The sequence below is a fragment of the Talpa europaea genome (assembly GCF_964194135.1).
Source record: "Talpa europaea genome assembly, chromosome: 1".
NCBI classification, from domain to species: domain Eukaryota; kingdom Metazoa; phylum Chordata; class Mammalia; order Eulipotyphla; family Talpidae; genus Talpa; species Talpa europaea.
The window spans coordinates 4,579,395-4,600,788 of NC_140073.1; the positions used below are offsets into that span (position 1 = coordinate 4,579,395).

The 21,394-nt window shown below is 44.9% G+C and overlaps 1 protein-coding gene across 1 annotated transcript; it reads left to right on the forward strand.

The window, feature by feature from the left end:
* Positions 1–3,232: 3,232 nt before the first annotated feature.
* On the forward strand, positions 3,233–18,972 carry MAJIN (membrane anchored junction protein; the record flags this gene model as incomplete). Its single annotated transcript, XM_084252438.1, has 10 exons — positions 3,233–3,333; positions 8,383–8,428; positions 10,828–10,903; positions 11,077–11,202; positions 11,950–11,981; positions 12,284–12,375; positions 13,517–13,580; positions 17,036–17,108; positions 18,136–18,253; positions 18,858–18,972. The coding sequence occupies 10 exons, from the start codon at positions 3,233–3,235 to the stop codon at positions 18,970–18,972; spliced, it is 843 nt and encodes a 280-aa protein (XP_084108564.1).
* Positions 18,973–21,394: the final 2,422 nt, after the last annotated feature.

The following is a 21,394-nucleotide window of genomic DNA, read 5'->3' on the forward strand; positions in this document are numbered from 1 at the left end:
ACTTGAGACCAGCTAGAAGCTGGGCATTGTCCTCAAACTGAATTTTAAAACTTGGGTGTTAGGGTCATAGCATCTTGTGGGGTTTCCCTATTGTGTTGCTCACACTCATTAGTGGTCTTTCGTATATTAGATCCACTTAGTTAATGTAATTTGAATAAGTGCTTGTGAAGGCTCTTATTCCTTAGCTCTGTGGAGGATGTTTCCATCAAGTATTACTGCGTATTTAGTGACAATATTTCCTGGGCATCTCCTAATGCCATCATTACCCTCATGTGGCATTCAGCCCTGTTTCCCATTCTGTACACTGACCCAGATGTTTCCTTATGTGAAATCTTGAAAAATCTCTCTTTGTAACATCAGTGCCTATATGCCATTTAAATCTAATTATTGGAGATTTTGAAGGAAAGATTCTTGATTGGTATTTGACATATTTTGCACTGAGATTAAAGCTAGTCAGTTTTCCTCTCTTGGATTTGCTTTTCTAGTGAAGTATGGAGAGAACATTTTCAAATCTATCAAAATAGCTAATGTTTATATAATACTCTATAGAGTATATAAAGTATCATTTACAACATTATTTAATCACCACGATTCCATCTACCCATTGGTAGATATAGAAACAGAAATAAAGAGGCTAAGTGACTGACTTAGGGTCTAATGACTAGTAAGAGGCAGAGTCTTGGTTCTCCACTTCCGAATCCTAGATCTTTCCCACTATCCCATATAGCCTGTGACTGTGCTTTTGTTTAAAAGCCATCATGTTTTGTGAGCACCTAAAAATGGGTTGAGAATCTGACCTTTCATCTGCAAGATCTAATCAACTTAATAATAGTTACGGAGAGGGAGTATAACCATGACTGCAGTGTTGGTGTTAGAAAATAACCTTGTGAAATCTTTGAACCACTACTACTATGCTTGTTTTGGATTATGCTGTCTAATCTTTATTTTCAAATGAGTTAATTAGTGTGTGGTGTTTGTTTCTGAAGCGGGCAGCCATTAATTAACAGGAACAGGCCCCAGCTAGAAAGGGGTTGTTTTCACTTCTTTCAGACAGCCAGCTGTGGTGCAGCACATGAAATTTCCTTTTTGGATTGTCATTTCCAACAGACAGCCTTCATTTCCTTTGCCCTGTTGCACCCCAGTCTTTAGTCTGTAGGGAGAGGTGTCTACATTTTAAAGGAATCTGAGAGCTAAATGTTTGTGCCAGCAATCTGAGTCTTACCAGGTAGCACTAAAATCCCCTCAGACTGAGCCTGGGTTCCTGCCATGCCTTGGCATGGGGAATCAGCAAGTTTTTTTTCCTCAGGATATGAACAGTATTTCCTCTCTGGTAACTTCACTGTTGACAACAACTATTTCTTTTCACTTTGACTGCAATTCTAGTCTAAATAGTCTCATGGGCTCTGGCTCCAGCCGCCTGTCATTCTAATCCCAAGCAGCCGAGATCAGACTAGTGGGATATCGCTTTACTGGCAGCCCCAGACTTGAACTTTGGAAATCATGGGAAATTCCGGTTTTTGGGCACATAGATCTTTTGACTCCATCATACAAGAGTTTTCCATGACAATAGTCCTTGATGTGTGCATAATATTTTACTGATTACAAAATGATTAAGAGTATCAAGTTTGGATTTACATTGTCTCTGTTTGAATCCCAATTCCAGCTTTCAGAGCTATAAGAAGATTATTTCCTTTCTCACTGCCTCAGTTTCCTTATCTATCAGATTTTCTCACAAACTTGTTGTAGGGATTGAGATAATATATATAAGGTACTTCAAATAGGGCATGACAAAAAGTAGTTGCTGCTAGTTGTTGTTATTGTATAAATAAGAAAGTAAAGGGCCAGAGAAACTAAATAGGGACACTGGGGCTGAGATTAAAAACCCAAATTATTCTTCTTTTGTGCCTGTTCTATCTGCTTCATCTTGGCTGCCTCTGAAATCAATATCTTAAATTTTATATAAGTAGCTTTGATCCTTAGGAACTCTGGACCTCTTACTGTCATTTATTATTTAATTTTTCATGAAGAGTCCAGCATTTATTATCTCTACTTTACAAATAAAGAGAGGCACAGAAATGTTCTAGTGACAGAAAATCAGTGTGTTTAATTCCTACTTAGGAGTGCATACCAAATGCCGTCTTAGAGCAAAAGAGACATGCCAGCCTTCTTTTTCCATTTCTCCCCTTTCCTGAGTTCCTGACAAAGAGAACCTTAGGTGAGCAGAAACTCTGGAGTAGGAAAAGTAAAACTCACAAGTACTAGGAGTCTAGTGGGCACTCTTGGGGCATCCAGCAGTCTCACCAACGGTGAGGGGGAAGAGTAGCTGAGAGGTCGTGAATATAACACATTCCTTGGCACCGCTGGAAACGCTAGTGAACGCCCTTACTTGCTGCATTGGCTGTAGCAGAAGGATGTGCTAGTCCCTTAACATCATCTGAAATTGATAGCAGAAGTCTTTCTAATCATGCTTTTTTTTTTCCCCCCTTTGAATTGTTGCATTGAGCTCTCTTCACATTGGCCTAGGTTCTAGGAAAAGTGGGGACAAGTGGAGAGAATAGATTCAAGAGATATTTAGGAGATAGATTTAACCCTAAGAAAAACCCTGTGAGTCATCAGATGTTAGTAGTGTTAGTTTTATGGAAAAGAAGTGATTTGCACAAAGTGGTAAGGACAATGACAAAACTCCAATTCACATTTTTTTTTTAAAGATTTATTTATGCTTACAAGAACTGGGGTGTAGACCAGAGGTGCGGGGATGGGGGTGTGTGAGAGGATTCACCAGAGACAGTGCGGAGCAGAACAGGCAGAGCTACTGAAATACACTGCAGAGGGGAGCAGCGGGGGAGACAGGAGAGGTCTGCTGCACCATGTGGGTTGCTCCCTGGCAGGCTGGGGATGGTAATAGCTCTTTGTCATGCAGTGGCTGGTAATAGCTTGATAGCTCTGTGTCTTTAACCCCTGCACCACCAGGGAGGCCCCCAACTCAAACATTTTTTGACTTCAAGTTTAGAAATTGTCCCACCATACCATTTGTGCTTCCCATGCAGGCAGGAGAATGGTTCAGGGGACTTAGAGCAGAACTGAGCCTGAGATGTAGGCAGTGGTGCTGAGTGTTGCACATTTTACTCATGAAGAGATATTGCATCATCTTTCCCAGACATTTAAAAGCTATCTTTAGCTTTTTAGTAATTATCTAATATTTCTACTTTATTTAGGTTATCTTTTGGAAGCAATGAGTTTAAAACCTTTTACCTACCCATTTCCAGAGACGAGGTTTCTTCATGCAGGACCCAGTGTGTATAAATTCAAAATCAGATATGGGAACAGCATCAGGTAATTTTAAAGTTAGGATCATAGACTGCAAATACAAGCTAGTGCATTCCCACAGGTCATCCTTGTCTGCCTTCCCCCAGCCTGGAAGACTGGCTGATATTGTAGGACTTTCTTTACCAGGTATTTTGTTGGTACATGCTGTATATTTATTACTCATGTAAGTTTATACATCAGCGATGGCAAACCTTAGGACAGTTCTCAAAAAAAATTTTTTTCCCTCGGGGCCCCATTGCACTCTTAAGATTATTGAGGTTTCCAAAGAGATTTTGATTATGTGGGTTATCCTGTCAATATTTATCACATGAAAATTAAAACAGCATACTTGTTAACTTTAAAATAATACATAATTAATTGTTAACATATATCAAAATAACTTTTTAAAATTTAATGAAAATATTAGCATTATTTACATTCCTGGGATTTACCTCAGAATGCAAGAATGCTTCAACATACAAAACCCAAACAATATAACACACTACCTTCATAGAATGAAGGGGGAAAACACATGATCATCTCAACTGATGCAGAAAAATCACTTGACTAAGGTTAGCAACCTTTCATTATAAAAACACTCGAGATATAAGAAGACATGTAGATGGCCAACAGGTACACGAAAAGATGTACATTATCTCTTATTATTAGGGAAAAGGAAATGAAAAAAATAAGCTATCACTTCATACTTGTGAGAATGGCTATTATCCAAAGGAGAAGAAGTAAGTGTTGGAGAGGATGTGGAGAGAAGACAACCCTTGCATGTTGTTGATGGCAATGTAAATTGGTGTCAACTTTATGGAATTTCATAATCATCAAATAAATCTACCCGGGGAAGAAAAATAAAGAGATACATGTACAAAACTGGATAAAAAACAAACAAAACCACTCAAGTTATAGAGGAACTTCCTCAACATGATAAAGGCCATATAAGGAAAACCTATAGCTAACATTATAGTCAGTGGTTAAAAGTTAAAGCTTTCCAAAAAAAAGTTAAAGATTCCGGGCCTCCCCCGTGGCGCAGCGGTTGAGCGCTGGGTTGCGAAGCTGCCCGCGGCCTCTGCGGCGCCGGTTCGATCCCCGGCTGCTCCCCGGCCACCGGAGGAGGGTCCCACATGGCGCGCAGACCTCTCCTGCCGCCCGCTGCTCCCCTCAGCAGTGTCCTTCGGACCTTCTGCCTGCTCTGCTCCCTGTTCTGGCTCTGGTGAATTCTCTCACCCTCCCGCGCTTCTAACTGTACCCAGTGCTTGTATAAACAAAACAAATAAATAAAAAAATAACACATGCCTCTATAAAAAAAAAAAAAAGTTAAAGATTCCTCCTTAAGGTCAGGAACAAGACAAGGATGTCCCACCTTCCCCACTTCTGTTCAGTATAGCACTAGAGTTGTAGCCAGAGTAATTAGTCAGGAAGAAGAAATACAAATTGCAAAGGCAGTCAAACTATTGCTACCTGATGGTGACATGATCTTATATGTGGAAAACCCTAAAGAATCTGTCACACGCAAAAACGCTTATAATTGATCAACAAAGTTGCAGGATACAAAATGAACATACCAAAAAAAATGGTTGTAATTGTATATAAACAATGTGAGCATTAATTAATAATCCCATTTACAAAAGGTATCAAAAAGAAAAAACTACTTAGCAATAGATTTTGTCAAAGAGGGGCAAAAACTTGGACACTGAAAACAAAAAATTGCTGAAAGAAAATAATATCCCCTGTTTGTGGATTAGAAGACTTAATATTGTTGAGGGGACAATAGTACCCAAAGTAATCTACAGAGTCAATGCGATCCCTATCAAAATCTCAATGACATATTTTGCAGGAATTGACAATCCCATCCTAAAATTTATATAAAAGTTTAAGCGATGTAAGATCGCCAAAACAATCTTACAAAAAATAAAGTTGACACCCCCCCTCCCGCAAGCAGTTTCTCAATTCCCAATTAAAAACTTACTACAAAACTACAAGTAATCGAAAATTGTACTGGTATAAGGACAACCTATGGACCAACAGAATAAAATTGAAGTCCCAGAATTAACCTTGACATCTATGGTCAATTGCTTTTCTTTTTTTTTTTTTTTTCCAACTGGTTAATTGCTTTTCAACTAGAATTTCAGGATCATTCCAGGGAGGAAGGACAGTCTGGCGAGACTGGCTATCCCACGTGTGGAAGAGTAAAATTAGACCCTTACCTTAAACAGTTTACAAAAGTTAACTAAAAGTGGTTCAAAGCATAAATTTAGACGAAAAGGGGCAAATCTTCATGACTTTAGACTTAGTAGCAAGTTCTTTACTATAACACCAAAGGCACAGGAAAGAGAAAAAATGGGAAATTGGACGTCATTAAAGTTTGTTTTAATTGTGTATCAGAGAGCACATCAGCAGGGTGAAAAGGCAGCCCACAGATGGCAGGAAACACTTACAAATAACACACCTGTTTCTGTGGGAGAAGTGTAGACGAGAAGCACCCGCAGGACCAGACGGGCACAGGACCAGAATGGACGCTTCTCCGGGGAAGACACAGGCCAGCGAGTGCGTGGAAAGATGCTCAATGTCACCAGTCGCTGGGGAAATGGAAATCAAAACCACTTTGATTTCTAAACCACGGAGAGACTTCACACCTGCTAGGATGACTAATTTTTTTTTTAAATGGAAAGTAAGAGTTGTTGCAAGGATCTGAAGAAATTGGAGCCTTTGTATATAGTGGTGGGAATGGTACAGCTGCTACGGAAAACAGTTCGGGAGTTTCTCAAAAAGTCAGACATGTCATTGTGTTTATGCCGTACGGCCCAGTGTTCTCACTTGAAGGAACATACCCCAGAGAATTGGAAACGGGCACAAACAGATGCTTGTGTATCGGCAGTGTCCAGGGGACCATGGTGCACAATAATCACAAGGTGTAAAGACTGAATGAATGGGGACCGAGTGCCCGTAAATAAGTGAATGAATAAACAAAACGTGATTATCTGTGTTGGTAAATACAATGGAATTTTGTTCAATGGTAAAGAGAAGTTGCAAAAGTAAGGAATACATGGACAATATGGATGACATTAATGCCAGGTCAAGTCACAGAATTACAAGGACAAATATTTGTGATTCCACTGATATGAAATACTAGGATAGAAAAAGTCATCGAGAGACAGTAGAGGAGAGGTCACCAGAGTCTGGGTGGAGGCAAGAGCGCTTAACGAGTACAGTATTTCTGGGTGGGGAGATAGGTTTGGAAATAAATCATGATGGCTGCATACCTGGTTGTGAATGTAGTTAGTACCACTGAATTGTGTACTTAAAGTGGTTAAAATGGTGAATTTTAGGTTATATATTTTACCACAAATTAATTTTCTTATGGTTATTAATTTTACTTTTAATTGAGGCAACTAGTTGACAACACTATGTTTAGGAGTACAGGTTCACACTTCATTATTTACATATCATCCGTGCACAGAGGCTATGCTGATCTTCTCTGTCATTCCAGCTTTGGTATATATACTGCCAGAGTGAGTATTACTGCTATTTTAAAATGTATTAATTTTAAAATAATAATAATAAATTTATTAAATATTAAAATTTTTATTGAAAATATTTTCAAAAAAATTAATGAGACATGGATTATTTTAAATTTCTATAAATCTCATCAATATCTGGCCTAATAGAAGACTGCTAGATAATCATATCTGCTTTGTAAATTTTTTTTGGTTGAATTACATGAAAAAAATCCAGCTTCACATCAATTTATAGTTGTGAAAGGTAGGGATATATTAACAGCCTTCTCAGATCATCGTGGATATTCTTTGACCAACCCTACATCAAAAATTGACCACGTGGTAGTTTTTTTTCTTAAGTAGCAGTTTTTGAAAGGTTAGTTGCAGTGTGGAACCTGAAATTATGGCAGTGAATGTCTTGACCGCTGCTACATTAAAATTCATTGGTCTGTCTTACTCTTTGAATGCATCTTTTATTACCTGCAAGGACTTTGGAACATGGTACATTTCATTGGTCATTTGGAAAACATTGGTTCTCTGATACATGCAAATGTCTGAATGTTGACACATTTCATTATGCAGTATCAAAAAATCATAATTGCTCATCTCACCACCAGTCTTATCAGAAAATGCTTATTTGTGTATTTGGAGGCTGTCAGCTTCACCATGGTGACATAGTGTTCCAAAGTTTAAAATTTTACTTGAAATCCTAAAATTTATCATTAACAGCAAATACTGCCAGTTGTTTTCCTTGAATTGATAAGCTCACTTTGTTCAATTTTGAGAAAATGTCAGATTCCCAAGTCTGAATAAAAAATGTAACTTGTCAGCTGATCAAGTAAAATATCAAATACCATTCCATGTCAAAAACAGTTCAGTTAGCAGCTTAAATTGTTGCACAGTGCTTTTCTTCAGACAACCGTCATATTTCCGTATGCAGCAGAAGCACATGTGTACTTCCCATTTTGTCACTTAATATATTAAAAATGCATGTATTCAAGGGTTGAGATTTTATAAAACTAGCTATTTACTGCTTCAAGAATATTAAGTGAAACTGGATTTTTTTTTCATGCGTGAAAGTGAAGACCACTTACAACTGCTAGTGCAGTTTTAGAGTAACTGGCTAGATTTGTGATAAGGCACCAGCAATTTTGCCCACCATTCCTTTTGCACTAATGTTTACAAATGTTAATTAAAAAGATAAATAACACCTTAGTGTTATTATGAAAATTGTTTTGCCCTTGGAGACCCCTTGAAAGAGTCTCCCGGACTCCTAAGGATCCACAGACTACAATTAAGTGCAACTGGTCTGACAGATCACTAACTTTCACAGTGGAAATCTCAGGTCTTGACAGGTTAATGAAAATATTTTGATACAACCTCTACCAGTTTTCAGACACACCACCTGGGAGGTCATGTCTTCCCATCAGCTCTGGGTCAGCACATGCAACTCTTTCGGTCATGTTTCTTTAGCTCAGTGGAAGTGTTGTTTTTACTGGAGAAGAATCTACTGTCTCCACAGCTTTCCTTCTTGATTTACGTGTCTGTCTCTTGTCTGTTTACCTTCTAGAGGGGAAGAGATAGAAAAAAAGGAAGTCGTCTCCCAGGAGCTGGAGGTAGGGAAAGAAGCGGACACCTTCTGGGAAACTTATTCTTCAAGCTAAAGACGAGTCCATATTCACATTTTAATTATCCTACAAACTAAGTCACGCTCTCCAGTAAATTACTTTTCCCTGCCATACTTCCTCTACAAAAAAAAAGAAGTTACTGTTTTTCCAAGGAAAATTAAAGCCTGTGTATCCTTTTTCAATTCTCATAGTTGAAGTGTCAGCACCTTTGAGGGTGGGAGTTGTTTCCACCAGAGTTCCCAGCCATGGCGGCTCTTTTTTGTGGCAGCTGGCACGGAGAAAGCTTCCGGAAGGCTGCCGCCTTCCAGGGCTCTGGGAAACCTCACCATCCCAACCGCTGCCTGGTACTTGACGTTCAGGAAACTCCACTGTAAACACACAGACAAGACTGCTGTGTCTTCACTTTAATTGGAAACATTTGCAATTACTTTATTCCCACTTCATTTCCAATCCTTTTCTACCCCTCTCCTCTACCTTAGACTCTCCAATAGGAAGAAGACTGAGCTGGTGGACAGCTTTGTAAATTAGTAAAAGCTTTGGACAAGGAGTTAGCATTCTGGGGACTGGTGCGGGATTCTAGTCCTGACAGATCCACTAATTGGTTGTGTGACCGCTCAGCAAATAATTTCTCCCTGGGTCCTAATTGCCTCATTCATGTTGAAAGATAGAGTAGGAAGATATAGTAGGTTGCAGAACCTCTAAAACATCATTATAAGTGCTAACTGCTTTCATATACGACTGTGACAATATTCTGCTTGTTTTAATTGTGAATAAAGCAGAGTTTACTTCACTTTGCTACCTTAATTTGGTCAGAGAAAAGCTCAGTGCAGCACAGTAACGTGCAGAGAGCATAGACCAGAGCCAGTCAAACCTGGATTTGAATTCTAGTTCTGCCTTCACAGTGTGACTTTGGGCAAGATACCTACCTTCTCTGAGTCTGTCTCCTTACCTGTCAACTGTGTTGATAATACCTGTTGCCAAGAGTGTGGTGAGGATTAGAAATAGGTGTGTACAGTGCCTGCCATATAGTAGCTCAATAAAAGGGAGCTAGAGAGGACTTATATACATTTACAGTCATTAAAGTTTTCCAAGAGCTTTCTATGTGGTCTCTCTCTCACACTCTCTAGTTTCGAGGCAGACATTACCATCTTTCATTCATTTGAAAACATCGATAGGCAGTGTGACCATGTGGTTAAGACTGAATTCTGGAACCCCATTCCCAGGTTCATGTTGTGGCTCCCTCATTACTACCTGTGAGACCTTGAATTAGTTATTTAACCTCTCTGTCTTGGTTTTCCCATCTGTGAAATGCAAATAACAGAAGTGTCTAGCTCACAGAACTTATATGAATGTTAACATGTATAAAAGCCATAGGAATTAATAAATATTAGCTACTAAAATTATAACCTAGATACTATGCTATGCAGAAATAAAAAGATAAACAAGACATAACTCCTGCCTTCTGTGAGTCCAAACATGAGAAAAATGAGATTTAAAGTGGCGAAATAGCAAAATTAGGACTAAAATTCAGATTTTATTCACAAGGAAATTCAGTGATGTTTAAAAAAGATTTATTTTTATGCAGATAAAAACTGGGGTGCATGCCACCCCAAAGGATTCACCAGAGACAGAGAGGGGGGCAAAGAAGGGGATCTACTGAAATACACTGCTAAGGGGAGCAATGGACGAGACAGGAGAGGTCTGCTGTGCCATGTGGGTCAGCTGCCTGGCCAGGGATTGAACTCATGCCACAGTGGCTGGCAATAGCTTGATAGCAGGAGACTTGACCCCTGTGCCACCAGGGAGACCCCAGTGATCTTTTTATGTTGCAAAATAAGTCTAGTAAGCATAGGTTAATTGGAGACTAATCAAGGTTTTTAAAGAGTATAAGCAAAGATCTGATTTAAGCAAAATAATAAGTGGGGTATTATCCATTCAGTATACATTTATTGAAGCCCTCTTGTGGTAGAGACCATGGAAAGGATGCTGAGATAGGCCAGATGTATGTTCTCCTTCAAGGAGCTCTCCCAGTAAGGAAAATAAAACAGCATGAAATGTAGCAAATACCCCAAGCTCACTACTGTGGAGTTTGAGATGAACAGTTAATTATAAGTGGGGGGATCAGGGGAGACTCTGGAGATGAGTTTTGAACTGTCCTTAAAGGACAGGTAGGTTTTGGAACTACATTAAAGTGGAAAGGACATTTCAGGCAGAAGGAACAGGTTATACAAAGGCACAGAAATGGAATAGCAGAAGGCACGTTCCGGGAAGAACAAGGTGATGGACTGTAATAGACTATGGAGCGTGTGAAGAACAGTGACGCGTGTAAAGGGAAAGGTTGGCTGAGCCTACAAAGTGTTAAAAGTAATTTTAAACATTTTTTTCAGGATTCTATTCGTGTGGTCTTGGGAAACTTGGAAAATCTGCAACCATTTGCTACAGAACACTTCATTGTATTTCCCTGTATCCTTTCTTTCCTAGACAGAAATGAGATTCAAGTGGAGGTAGATTCAAGTGGAAGTAGCAAACCCATTGGCAGTGTGGAGGGTAAATCAGGGAAGGGAACAAGATTTACCTCTAAAACAGTGCTCAGCAATTCCTGCTGACTTTCCTGACTCCTTAGCACCTTTCCCCAGATAAAAGCAAATGGGAGAGAGTGTCCCACCTGAAATTCAAGCACGGGGACATGGCCTTGGTCCCTTATCCATTTGTTTTCACTCTCTATGTGGAGCTGAAATGGTTTCATGAAAATCTGTCCCCTGGTAAGTAGGATAATGGAAATGTGGGTGATGGAAAAGAAAAAGGGGAATTGTGGGTGTCCGTGTTAGAAGTACAAGCTGAACGTGGCAATGAGTTTAGCCAGACTGGGCCCCAAGACTGCATAGTAAGAGGCCAGGAACACGTGCTCGGAGCTGGACTGCCTGGGCCAAATCCCAGTGGCTTTGCCATAGTAAATGTGGCCATAGTAAATGACTTAGTCTTTCTGTGCAACTTAGTGAAATGAAGAATATAATGGTACGTATTTTGTTGAGTTGTTAAAATGATAAAATATTGGTAGATGGGCAGTACAAAGTCTGGCTTACACATAATCACTCAATGAAAGATTCCTGTTACACAGATACTTCCATTTAGAGTGTTCAGTGTTCAGTGACTTTAACTTTAGTATCATCTTGAAGACATTGCCCAATTTTTATTTTATTTTTTTTAAGATTTATTTATTTATATATACAAGAACCGGGGTACAGGCCAGAGGCGCGGGAGGGTGAGAGGACTTACCAGAGACAGAGCGGGGAACAGAACAGGCAGACTGACGAAACACACTGCTGAGGGGAGCAGTGGGTGAGACAGGAGAGGTCTGCTGCGCCATGTGGGTTTCTCCCTGGCTGGCCAGGAACCGAACCCACGCTGCAAAGGCTGTGGACAGCTTCACAGTGCAGTGCTCAACCCGCTGCACCACCTGGGAGACCCAGAGTTTTGATCCATTATAATGTTCAAATTTCCCATTGTAGGAAAACCAATCAACGACAGTCCTCCTGGATTGGTAAGTTTGCCTTTTCTGCACAAAATGAAATTTGTCTTTACTTCTGCCTGTTGTGTGGGTCCTGCTTTTGTCTCTTCCTCCTTTGTCCCTTAGTTGCTTCCCAGGTCCAATCAGAATTGTACACCATATTTTTCCCTTTGGCTAGACTTCTCAGACTTGCTCCTACAGAATGTCTATCCTCACTTGTAAAGCTGGTGTTAAAAGTTGCTTTTGGCAGTTACAAATTGGGAGCTCACTGCCCTCATGAACTGTGAGCAACTCTAGAAAAAGAGGAGTCACAGGAGCCTGTTTCCACTCTGAAGGTCCTTGCTGACAGGAAAGCGGCAGGAGCCATGGTGAGGAAGTGGAAATGCATGGAGGTGCCCCGATCCCCCAGCGGGTCGGGGCTGGACAGGTCAGTGGTGGTAGAATGGCTAAGTCCTGCATCCCACGCCTTGCCAGCTATGTCCTCGTGGGAGTTACTTTCTCTCTTGAGGCTTCATTGGCCCTTGCCTATCCCAGGGGGGCCGAGGGAAGGAAGCAAGTTGATATTTGCAATGTAATTGCAGTCCCTTCCTCAGCAAGTCAGGATTTTTCTATTCATCAAGATGAAGTCTGAGAGGAAATGCAATCAGATCTCTACAACTGAGTCCAACACATTTTAAATGAGTACTTACTGAGGCAGTATTATCAGATAACAGGAGGGACAAGACTTAGAAAGTGCCCGAATATTTTACTAGAACTTAGAGAAACCCTCAAAAGAGTGATGACAAATCAGATGTAATTCTCTTTTACCCTGTGAGCAGTATGCTTTTGGAACTCCACCATAAGAGGTAATCCAGCTGAAATACAAGTGCCTGTGAGAGGATTTGTGTCAATTATCAGCGAAGGTGCTGTGATGTTTGAGAGAATACTGAGCACATCTCTATGTGCAGGCTACTATTTTCTTTTGACTCTCTGTGAGGGACAGGATGAGTGAGTAGTACCATTCAGTCATTCCTATTAAGACCCAGAGAGGCTGGTGGAAGAATCCAAGGTGTGGTTTGCTCCTAGCCCAAAGGGCTTTCACAGCAAGCAGCCGCTCTTTCTCAAGGCTGTGTGGGCCCCAGGATTTACACGGAGCAGTGAGGGTGGACCACGAGGGAGCAGACCCCTACACCCTCCAAACGTAGACAGCAGTAAGAGTCAGAAGACACCTTCCCGTGGCAGGTGAGGGGAGAGATGTGAAGCTTTGTGCAGTTTCATTCAACTGAGTTCCATGGAGGTGAGGCCTCACCTCCTCCCTTCCCTTGGGTTTTGGTGCACAGTTATTTCAAATCTGATGTCTGCTGTCAATCACACTTTCTTAACCCCAGCTCCCTAGATATCTCAAATTGGGATCCTACTGTGAATTAAAGCAGCACCCAAAAAGAATTGGCCACACAATTTATTCTGCAGGCCAGGCGTGGTGTAAAAATAGCTAACCTGCTGAAATATTCATTTGGGCCCCATTTGCTTGAATGTGGTGATGTTGCCGCTGCCAGTAACATATTCTGGGTTTTTTACCCCCATCTCAGCATCAAGATGGGGACTTCCAGCCAAGGCCCCAGGAAAAAGAAGCCCCTCATGGAAACCAGGAGGGTAAGCACCCGAATGGCAGTCTGGGCCAGATCCCTGCTATGAGCACGTCTAAGTGCAGACTGAACTGACCTCTTCCTCGTGTTTCCTGGTGGGCAGAACAGTACCCAACAGTTCCACCCTTGCCACAGCCTGTCCTGAAAGTGGCTGCACAATACACACATCAGTGAATCTTTTTATTAAAAGGTCCTTACTTCTCAGCTTAAAAAGCTGCTTCTCATTCTCTGCAGTTGAGATTTTTTTTAAAAAAGTCTGTCTTTCACCGAGGTAAGATCCAGCATAGAATTTTCTCTTTAGAAATCTTTTTGCCTTCAGCTACACTAGGGTCTGGGTATGGGAACATCTAGTTTTTACAGAGGAACTAGGCAAGTGTCAGCTAAGAGCGCTGGTGAGAGAGCACTTCATCAACAGTGGCCTGAGGTGGCCCCAGAGTATTGGATTTCACTTGTGGGACTTATTCCCCCTTTAGAGATTCACATTCTGCTACTCCTCCATTTCTGGGCTGCTTTTCCATAGTGGTCTCTAAAATGGTACCTTTTTTCTTTTCCTCCCTTTTAAAAATTATGGTTAATCAAGTCTTTTTCTTCTAGCTCTCCAAAGTAGCTCTGATGTTAAGTATCCAGACACTCACAACTCACCTCCCCCACCTTCCTGGGACTCATAACACCGTCGCTTTTCCAGTATTTACACGTGCGTTCTCTCAACGAACTCTTACTGGGTATCCAGTATGTGCCAGAGACTAGGGACAGCATACCCTCTCCTAAAAGTGCCAAGTGTAAAGCTAGCCAATTATGATGGATGTGCTTCAGTCAGGACTAAATGTAGCACAGGGTGCACAGGAGCCACAAAGAAGAACCTTACCCGGGCCAAGTAGGCATCCAGAGGGACACCTTCCCAGAGTCACTCTGAGTAGCTCAGAGCTGAAGCCAGGAGGGAGAGCATGTTGCTTCCAGTGACTGCAAGCCGGGGCAGCTTCAGAGAGCACTGTGCAGAGAAACATCACTGCACACCCCAGCCTGGACCATGGAAGGTTGCAGTCGCCTTCCAAGATCGTGGGAAGGACCTGAACTATTTTTAAGTAGAAAAGTGAAGTGATGTTCATTTTTAAAGAATAATGCTGTCCCCTGTCTGCAAGGTATTGTGTTAGGTGCTGGGGGGCACCCAAGCCTGCCTGAAACCCAGTCACTTCTTTCGAGGGACTTGTAGTTTAGTTGTGGGAAGAGTGAACCCAGGGCCTCAGACCTCTGCCTCTGTGGGCAGGAGAGTTTTCACTGTGCCATGGCCAACTGGCCCTTGGAGCGATTTTAGGCAGATGGTTGCCCTGTTTTATCGTATCTTTGAGAGGAACACAGAATTGAGAAAGTACAAGAGGAGTACATGAAACTCTAGAGAACAAAGACGCTTTATACAACCAAGATAATTGCTATTAAAGGAACATTTCCCTCACTCTCTACCCTTCGTACCTTCCTATTCTTAGTTTGACACATCATCTCCCTCAAGAACAGTACCCACAGCTTCTTATTCAACATAATTACCTTTTCCACCTGATACTGGGTTTAGAAAAAAACTCTGAGTGAAAAAAAAAGAGAGCATGTTTATTGATTTTGATTCAAAGCCCAAAGACAGTCTTCACTGTAGACCCTGTTCCCAGAGAGGATTTCTCCTAAATTGAAATGATCACAGTGACTCTCAGCGTAAGTCACTTGAGCTGAATAAACTGAATTTGCTCCTATGGTCCAATGCCTAATATTTTCTCTCCCCTTTGGGAGATATTAGTGTGCAGGATCATGGTGTGGATTGTGCACGTCTGAACACATTGGGAGCCTGTGCAGAGAAAGCATAGAAAAATACAACACGTGCATGAATGAGGTCTGTTTCACAAGAGGTATTTGGCGAGAATGGGCAGGAAGGACAGACCCATTCCCTTTGTTATTTCAGCTCCCAGACCTGAGACCCAAATTTTGGAAGGATAAAACATGGGGAGAGCAGGTCCGGAAGTGGAATGGTCCAGAATTGAGCAGACTGATACATACCTTTTTTCCACCACCTCTGCTTGAACCATACGTGTAAGCAGATCTGGCCCAGAACCTTCAGAGGACAACCTTGCGTCAGGTTTTCGGAGTATCGTGTAGCGTTGGGTGTCCCAGAAGGCACCCTCGGGCTTGTTTCAAGCTGTTGCATTTTTCCTCTCACATTTGCCTGAGAAACCCCCCTGAAGATTTCAGGAGAGCACAACAGCTGAACTGTCTTGTAAGGGGTGTCTCCCCTGGTTCAGAGGCCTTTGCCCTCCTGCTCCCCACTGCTCATCTTGGTAGATGCTTTCATTTGGGCCAGCACAGTCCCAAACCATAGTTTCAATAATGCACAAAATCATCCCTTCAAGCTAGAATTCAAGGCTGCTGCGCCTTCCAAATTCCATCTCCATTCTGTGAGGAGGAGGAAGAGCTGGCCTCCTTCCTCCCCAGAGTCCCCTTTCACTTTTACAGGAATATGACTAGGTGGCTGCCTTTGGGGTGTGGGGCTGGAGGGGGGTGTAGAAAAACTCATCTCAGATACACCAGCTGATGCTTAGGATGGAGACTACATTCCACTTGCTCCGGGCGTGCCATCCTCTGCCTCCCAGGCCCGCCTTGACAGTCTGTGACCCCTTGCTATGGAATTCTCCACCAGCAAAGTGACTCAAGGAGCTCCCCAGCATGCTCTCTGTGTTCTACCCAGGGCCTGGAGTGCCACTTGGCAGAGTTCCCCAAAAAAATATATGGGCTGTGTTTCTATCAGGGCACTCACTGGAAATGAAGGGGCTTAGAGCCAGGTGGTGGGATGCCCCTTTAAACAAGTTCTATAATGCCACAACACAGGGAGGAGTAACGAGATGGTGTGGTACTGCACCAGAGTTGCATTCTGCTGCCCTGGCTCCAGCCATGCTGGTCATGTTCATGCTGAATGGCACAGTACCTCTGTACACTGTGTCCCTGTCTGGAAGGCCCTGCTCTCCCTGACCCCCTCCCCACCCCATCATCCATCAGTGTCCTGTTCAAATATCACTCCCTTCCCTGCTCTGTCGGTCCTCCCCAGCAGGTTCCTGGGGTAATCTCATCACATTATCTTAACAAACGAAGTTTATATGTCAGTCTTACCACATAGATTGTACATTTTTCCAAGGTAAAGTTAAGATTCCTCCTGACTTCTGAAACAATATTCTGTCCTTGGCAGTAGTTGGTACCTGGTAACAGGGATGGTAAGTTAAACCTAGGTGGGTTGGTTCTCAGCTCTTACGGTTGAGAGCGACAGTAGTGAGGAAGCTGAGATGGGAACAGGAAGGACATCTGGAAGCTGCTTGGGCAGTCAGGAGCCAGGCCCCAGCACCATGTGAAGTCAGTTCACCAGCAAGCAGCATTCAGATGCTCACGCTCAAAAGGGGGAAAGTTTAGGACTTTCCTTGGTCCTCTTTTTATCAGAACAGGGACAGGAAAACCCAGCAGGAATGGCAGGAGACCCCAGCGTTTGATGACACTGATGTCCAGGAACAGGGTAAGTTTTGGCAAATTGCTACTCATTTTCTGTAATATTCATCTGGAGAATAGAGCAGCACAGAAGTGAGTCTGGGCCTGCCCAGCGTGTGATGTTACTCACTCCCACAGAGGTGCCTGCTGGCCATCATCAGGGCTGGGGGCTGTCTTGAGTAACAGAATCCCCCCGCCCGCCCGCCGCCTGCCCACCAGCAGCAGTGTGTGTCCTTCCTGTGCTGCTGATGGGAAACTGATGCTCCCACTCTTTGAAAACATTTCCAGGGGGCGTGATACATTTTACAGAGAGTTGGGAGGGATGTGTTTCACTTTTCTGTCTTGTTGGGGTGATCCCTGGGAAGCTGTCTTCTCTCCTCCGGGGCACCCAGCAAGGATGGGACCACCCAGGCTGATCTTTTACCAGCACGAGAGCTCAGTGTGGACTGCAGTTATCACGGACACAGGGACGTGAGCGAGTGCGTGCTTCAAGTTGTTCCATGGGAAGAAACACCAGCTGTGGCAAGTGGCTAGGACTGGAGCAGTGTAAAAATCTCAAGGGCCTGACTTTGAAATATTCAAAGGTCAAATAGCATCTTTTTTTTTTTTTAAAGATTTATTTTTTTTTAATTTTTATTTATTTATTTAATTTATTTATACAAGCACTGGGTACAGTCAGAAGTGTGGGAGGGTGAGAGAATTCACCAGAGCCAGAGTGGGTTGCAGAGCAGGCAGAAGGAGCGAAGTACACTGCTGAGGGGAGCAGCAGGCGGCAGGAGAGGTCTGCGCACCATGTGGGACCCTCCTCCGGTGGCCGGGGAGCAGCTGGGGATCGAACCGGCGCCGCAGAGGCTGCGGGCAGCTTTGCAACCCAGTGCTCAACCGCTGCGCCACTGGGGAGGCCCTCAAATAGCATCTTACTAAGTGGAGATGAAATCGGGAAGGGCAGGGCCAACATTCACCTTCAAACCTGGGCTCATGCTGCGTGTCCCGCCTTCTGCTCACATGAAAGTGGCCTACAGAATGACGCCATTTCCTTCCTGTTTTCCTGACAGATTCAAAGTGGGGGCACAGCCTCGCAGGGCAGATCACCCCACCACTGCAGCAGAACAATGCACCTCCGCCTAGAGGACCCACAGAGCAGGGAACCCGTGGCTTCTTTGGGTTTCTAAGGTAGGACAGACTCCTCTCCTGCCATCAAGCGGACTCAGGGGACCTAGGTCAGAGCCTACCTCGTGGAGCACCTCCAGGAAGTTAGATGAGAGAGGAGAGCACATCCTTGCATCACATCTGTTTTGTCCAGGTAGATGAAGGACATGAGTTGGGTACCAGGGCAGGCCTTGAGTGTGCACTTAACAAAGATTGTGTCTTGTTCATTTTCACACAGCACACTCCACCCCACTGTGCCCAGCAGCGGGCTGGGTAAGTGCTGCTTGGACAGAGACTGTTTGTAATGGTCTTGGTCATTTAGATGGTTGGTTACCAAAATGTCCCCATTCCGCACTCTGAATCTGGGCTGTGTCTTCACAGTCTTTTTTGTAGAGGTCAGTTAGCAAAGCCCTTATTTATCTAGAGGCTCAGCCTTCCTTGCAGTTCTCCTTCGTTTCCCCCACCTGAGTATACTCTGATTCCATGCCTTTCCTGATGCTCTTCCAGACCTGAATTTCCATCCAGTGCTTCCCCAGAGCAGAAATGCCCCAACTAATGGGGCACTGATGGGGCCTGGAGAAGGCAGGGGCCTCTGGAGTCTCAACCCGCTCTGCTCTTCTTCCTGCAGCTCTTTATTCCCGTTCTGGGATTTCTTCAGGAAGAGCAGCCAGCGGGCCTCCCAGCCGCAGCCGTCTGCTGCAGGGGGTCCTCCCTGCTCACGGCGTTCCGGTCTCGGGAAATGAGGGCCCCAAAGTCCCTGAGTCTTCCTGTGACTTCGTCCCGTCTTTTCCCCCTTTACAATGAAATGGGATTTAACCCATTTAAAACTTGAGAAAAGAACGGAACTTTCTAAGATACTCTAAGAATGTAGTCTCCTTGAAGGTCCGTTTAGGGCCATCATCTCCAGCACTTAGGACGCTAAAGACAATAAACTGTTTATGAAGCGTGTGGCTGCATTTAGTGCACTGGAGAGAACGAAAGAGCAGATTCCTCCCTCGAGGTTCAGAAAAGCAATGCCTGAAACCTCCCTGGGCCCGCCTGGTTAGTGTTTGCGTGGCTGGGGTCTGTGCCCGACCTCAAGCCTTCAGCTCCCCTACTGGGGTCCTGCAGGTCTCGCTCTCCTGAGCCCTGCTGCCCATCAAAACAGCATCTCCCCTAGTTTGCCCGCTGGCCCCTGCAGTGCTGCTTCTCTGTCATAAGCACTTCCTGCCTATCTGGCCCTCTGGCCCGAGAGTGATGCACATCAGTTCGTTGCATTACTTGGAAGCCCATCCGGGTTAGGGCCCTAGAGAAGACCAGAGCACCCGAGTTCTGTCTTCATGTAACTCAAAGGCTGACCGCGGAGACAGATTACGCTTGGCTGAGCAACCCAGGGAGACTTGTTTTAGCTCAGACCAAAGGCTTAAGTGCTGCGATGTCCAGTATTAGATGGGTCACTGGGGGGAGCGACCGTGTCACCCCCAATCTTTAAACAGCTGATTATCTCTCAGAGGCCGGAGGCTTCATGAGGAGTGGAGAGTCGGGGCTGGACCACTGAGGTCCCGTGGAGTCCCCTTGTTTCACCACATTGACCTTGGTGGGGAGAGGAAGAGGTGGGCCGTGCAGGGGCCGGGAGCTGTGGAGGGAAGGACTGGAGACAAGTGTCACATACAGCCTCGCCTGCTGTCCCACGTGCAGCCCGCTTTACAAAGCTGCCGAAAGGCACAGCTCCGAGATCTGGAGATCTGGGTCTCACTGGCTCTGACCAGCTTATGGGGACGCCTTGGCAAAGTCACTTTCCTCTCTGGTTCTTATTTTCTCATCTGGAAAACGAGGGGTAGGATTATGATGAGCTCTCAAGTGCCTCCCAGCACTGGCAGTGCAAGCAGTTGGCTGGCCTTTCTGAGAAGGTCTGGGAGGCTGCGGCCCTAGGGGAGTGGGTGCTTGGGGATGGGAGCAGGGCACCACAGGCTCTGGAGCTCCACCTGCCCGCCCCAGTGGCTGCGGCTGCCCAGGAGTGTTTCCGCGTCCTTGCCCCCAGCGCAGCACTGTGAGTGGCAACAGGTGTGGTTCCAAGTCGGCCCAGCTGTCAGTCTGTGGTGTGGGCTGTAGCAGCCTCCCTGCTCTGAGCCTTAATTGCCTCATCTGTAAAACTGGAGCCAGAGCTGGACTAAAGGTTCAGATGTCTTGGGGTTGGCAGCTGCAGGCTCTTTGCAGGAGTCGCTGGGAGAACCCTCCACTCTGGCCCCTGAGGAGAAGTCATCCACTGACAAGCAAGTGAAGCTCTGACGCGGACTTGGACCCTCCCCCATCTCCCCTGGCTCTGCCACTGGCACATGTCAGAGACCCCACCGGTGTCCTTCCCCTTGTCGGTAGAATCTGTTCCCCCATCCCTGTCTGCTGCTGCGGTTGACAGAGGCAGGCAGGGCTGAGTTTGGGAGTTGTAAGGCAGAGGTGGTGAGGCCCTGAGCCTGCTTAAGGTCACACAGCAAGAGCCCAGGTGGCCACAGCTCAGCCGAGTCTCCAGCCCCTCCCCCACAGCACACAGGCCTCACCCTCCAGCAGCTTGGGGCTTCCTCCACTCCACATCCTCAGCTGTGGGCAGAAGGGAAGCAGAAAGCAGCAGAAGCCTCTCCGAGGAACACACCTCAGAAGAGCAGATGTCCCAGGTGGGATTGCTTGGAGGCCCGGGCTGGGAGGCAGGCCTGAAAGCTGATCTCCGAGAGGGCGTGGCCCCAGCATGCGGGCAAATAAAAACCCGGAGCGTCGGCATAGCTGGAGACCAGCAGGAGGCACAGGAGACTGGAAAGCCACTTAGTTCCTGGGTCTTGGAAGTGGTGAGCTGGCTGAGGCTGGAGGGGCTCAGGGAGGGCCTGGGACTCAGGTGAGGGTTCTGCAGGCCAAGACGGGGCAGCGGAGGGCAGAGGGCGGCAGATGTGTGTGCTCCAGGCGGTGGGGAACATCCAGGAGACAGTCACCTGGGGGGGCTGACACCAGTCACAGCGAGACAGCCGCCCCCTCAACACCAGCCAGAGACCCTCAGCACACACACAGCACCCAAGGCAGATACAGGGCAAAGAGCCCCATTCACAGGCAGGCTCGCCCCAGTCCGAAAGACCACCCAGCCCTGCCTTTCACCTGGAGGCGTGTGCCCATCCAGAGACATCCATCTGCCCACTGTTGCAG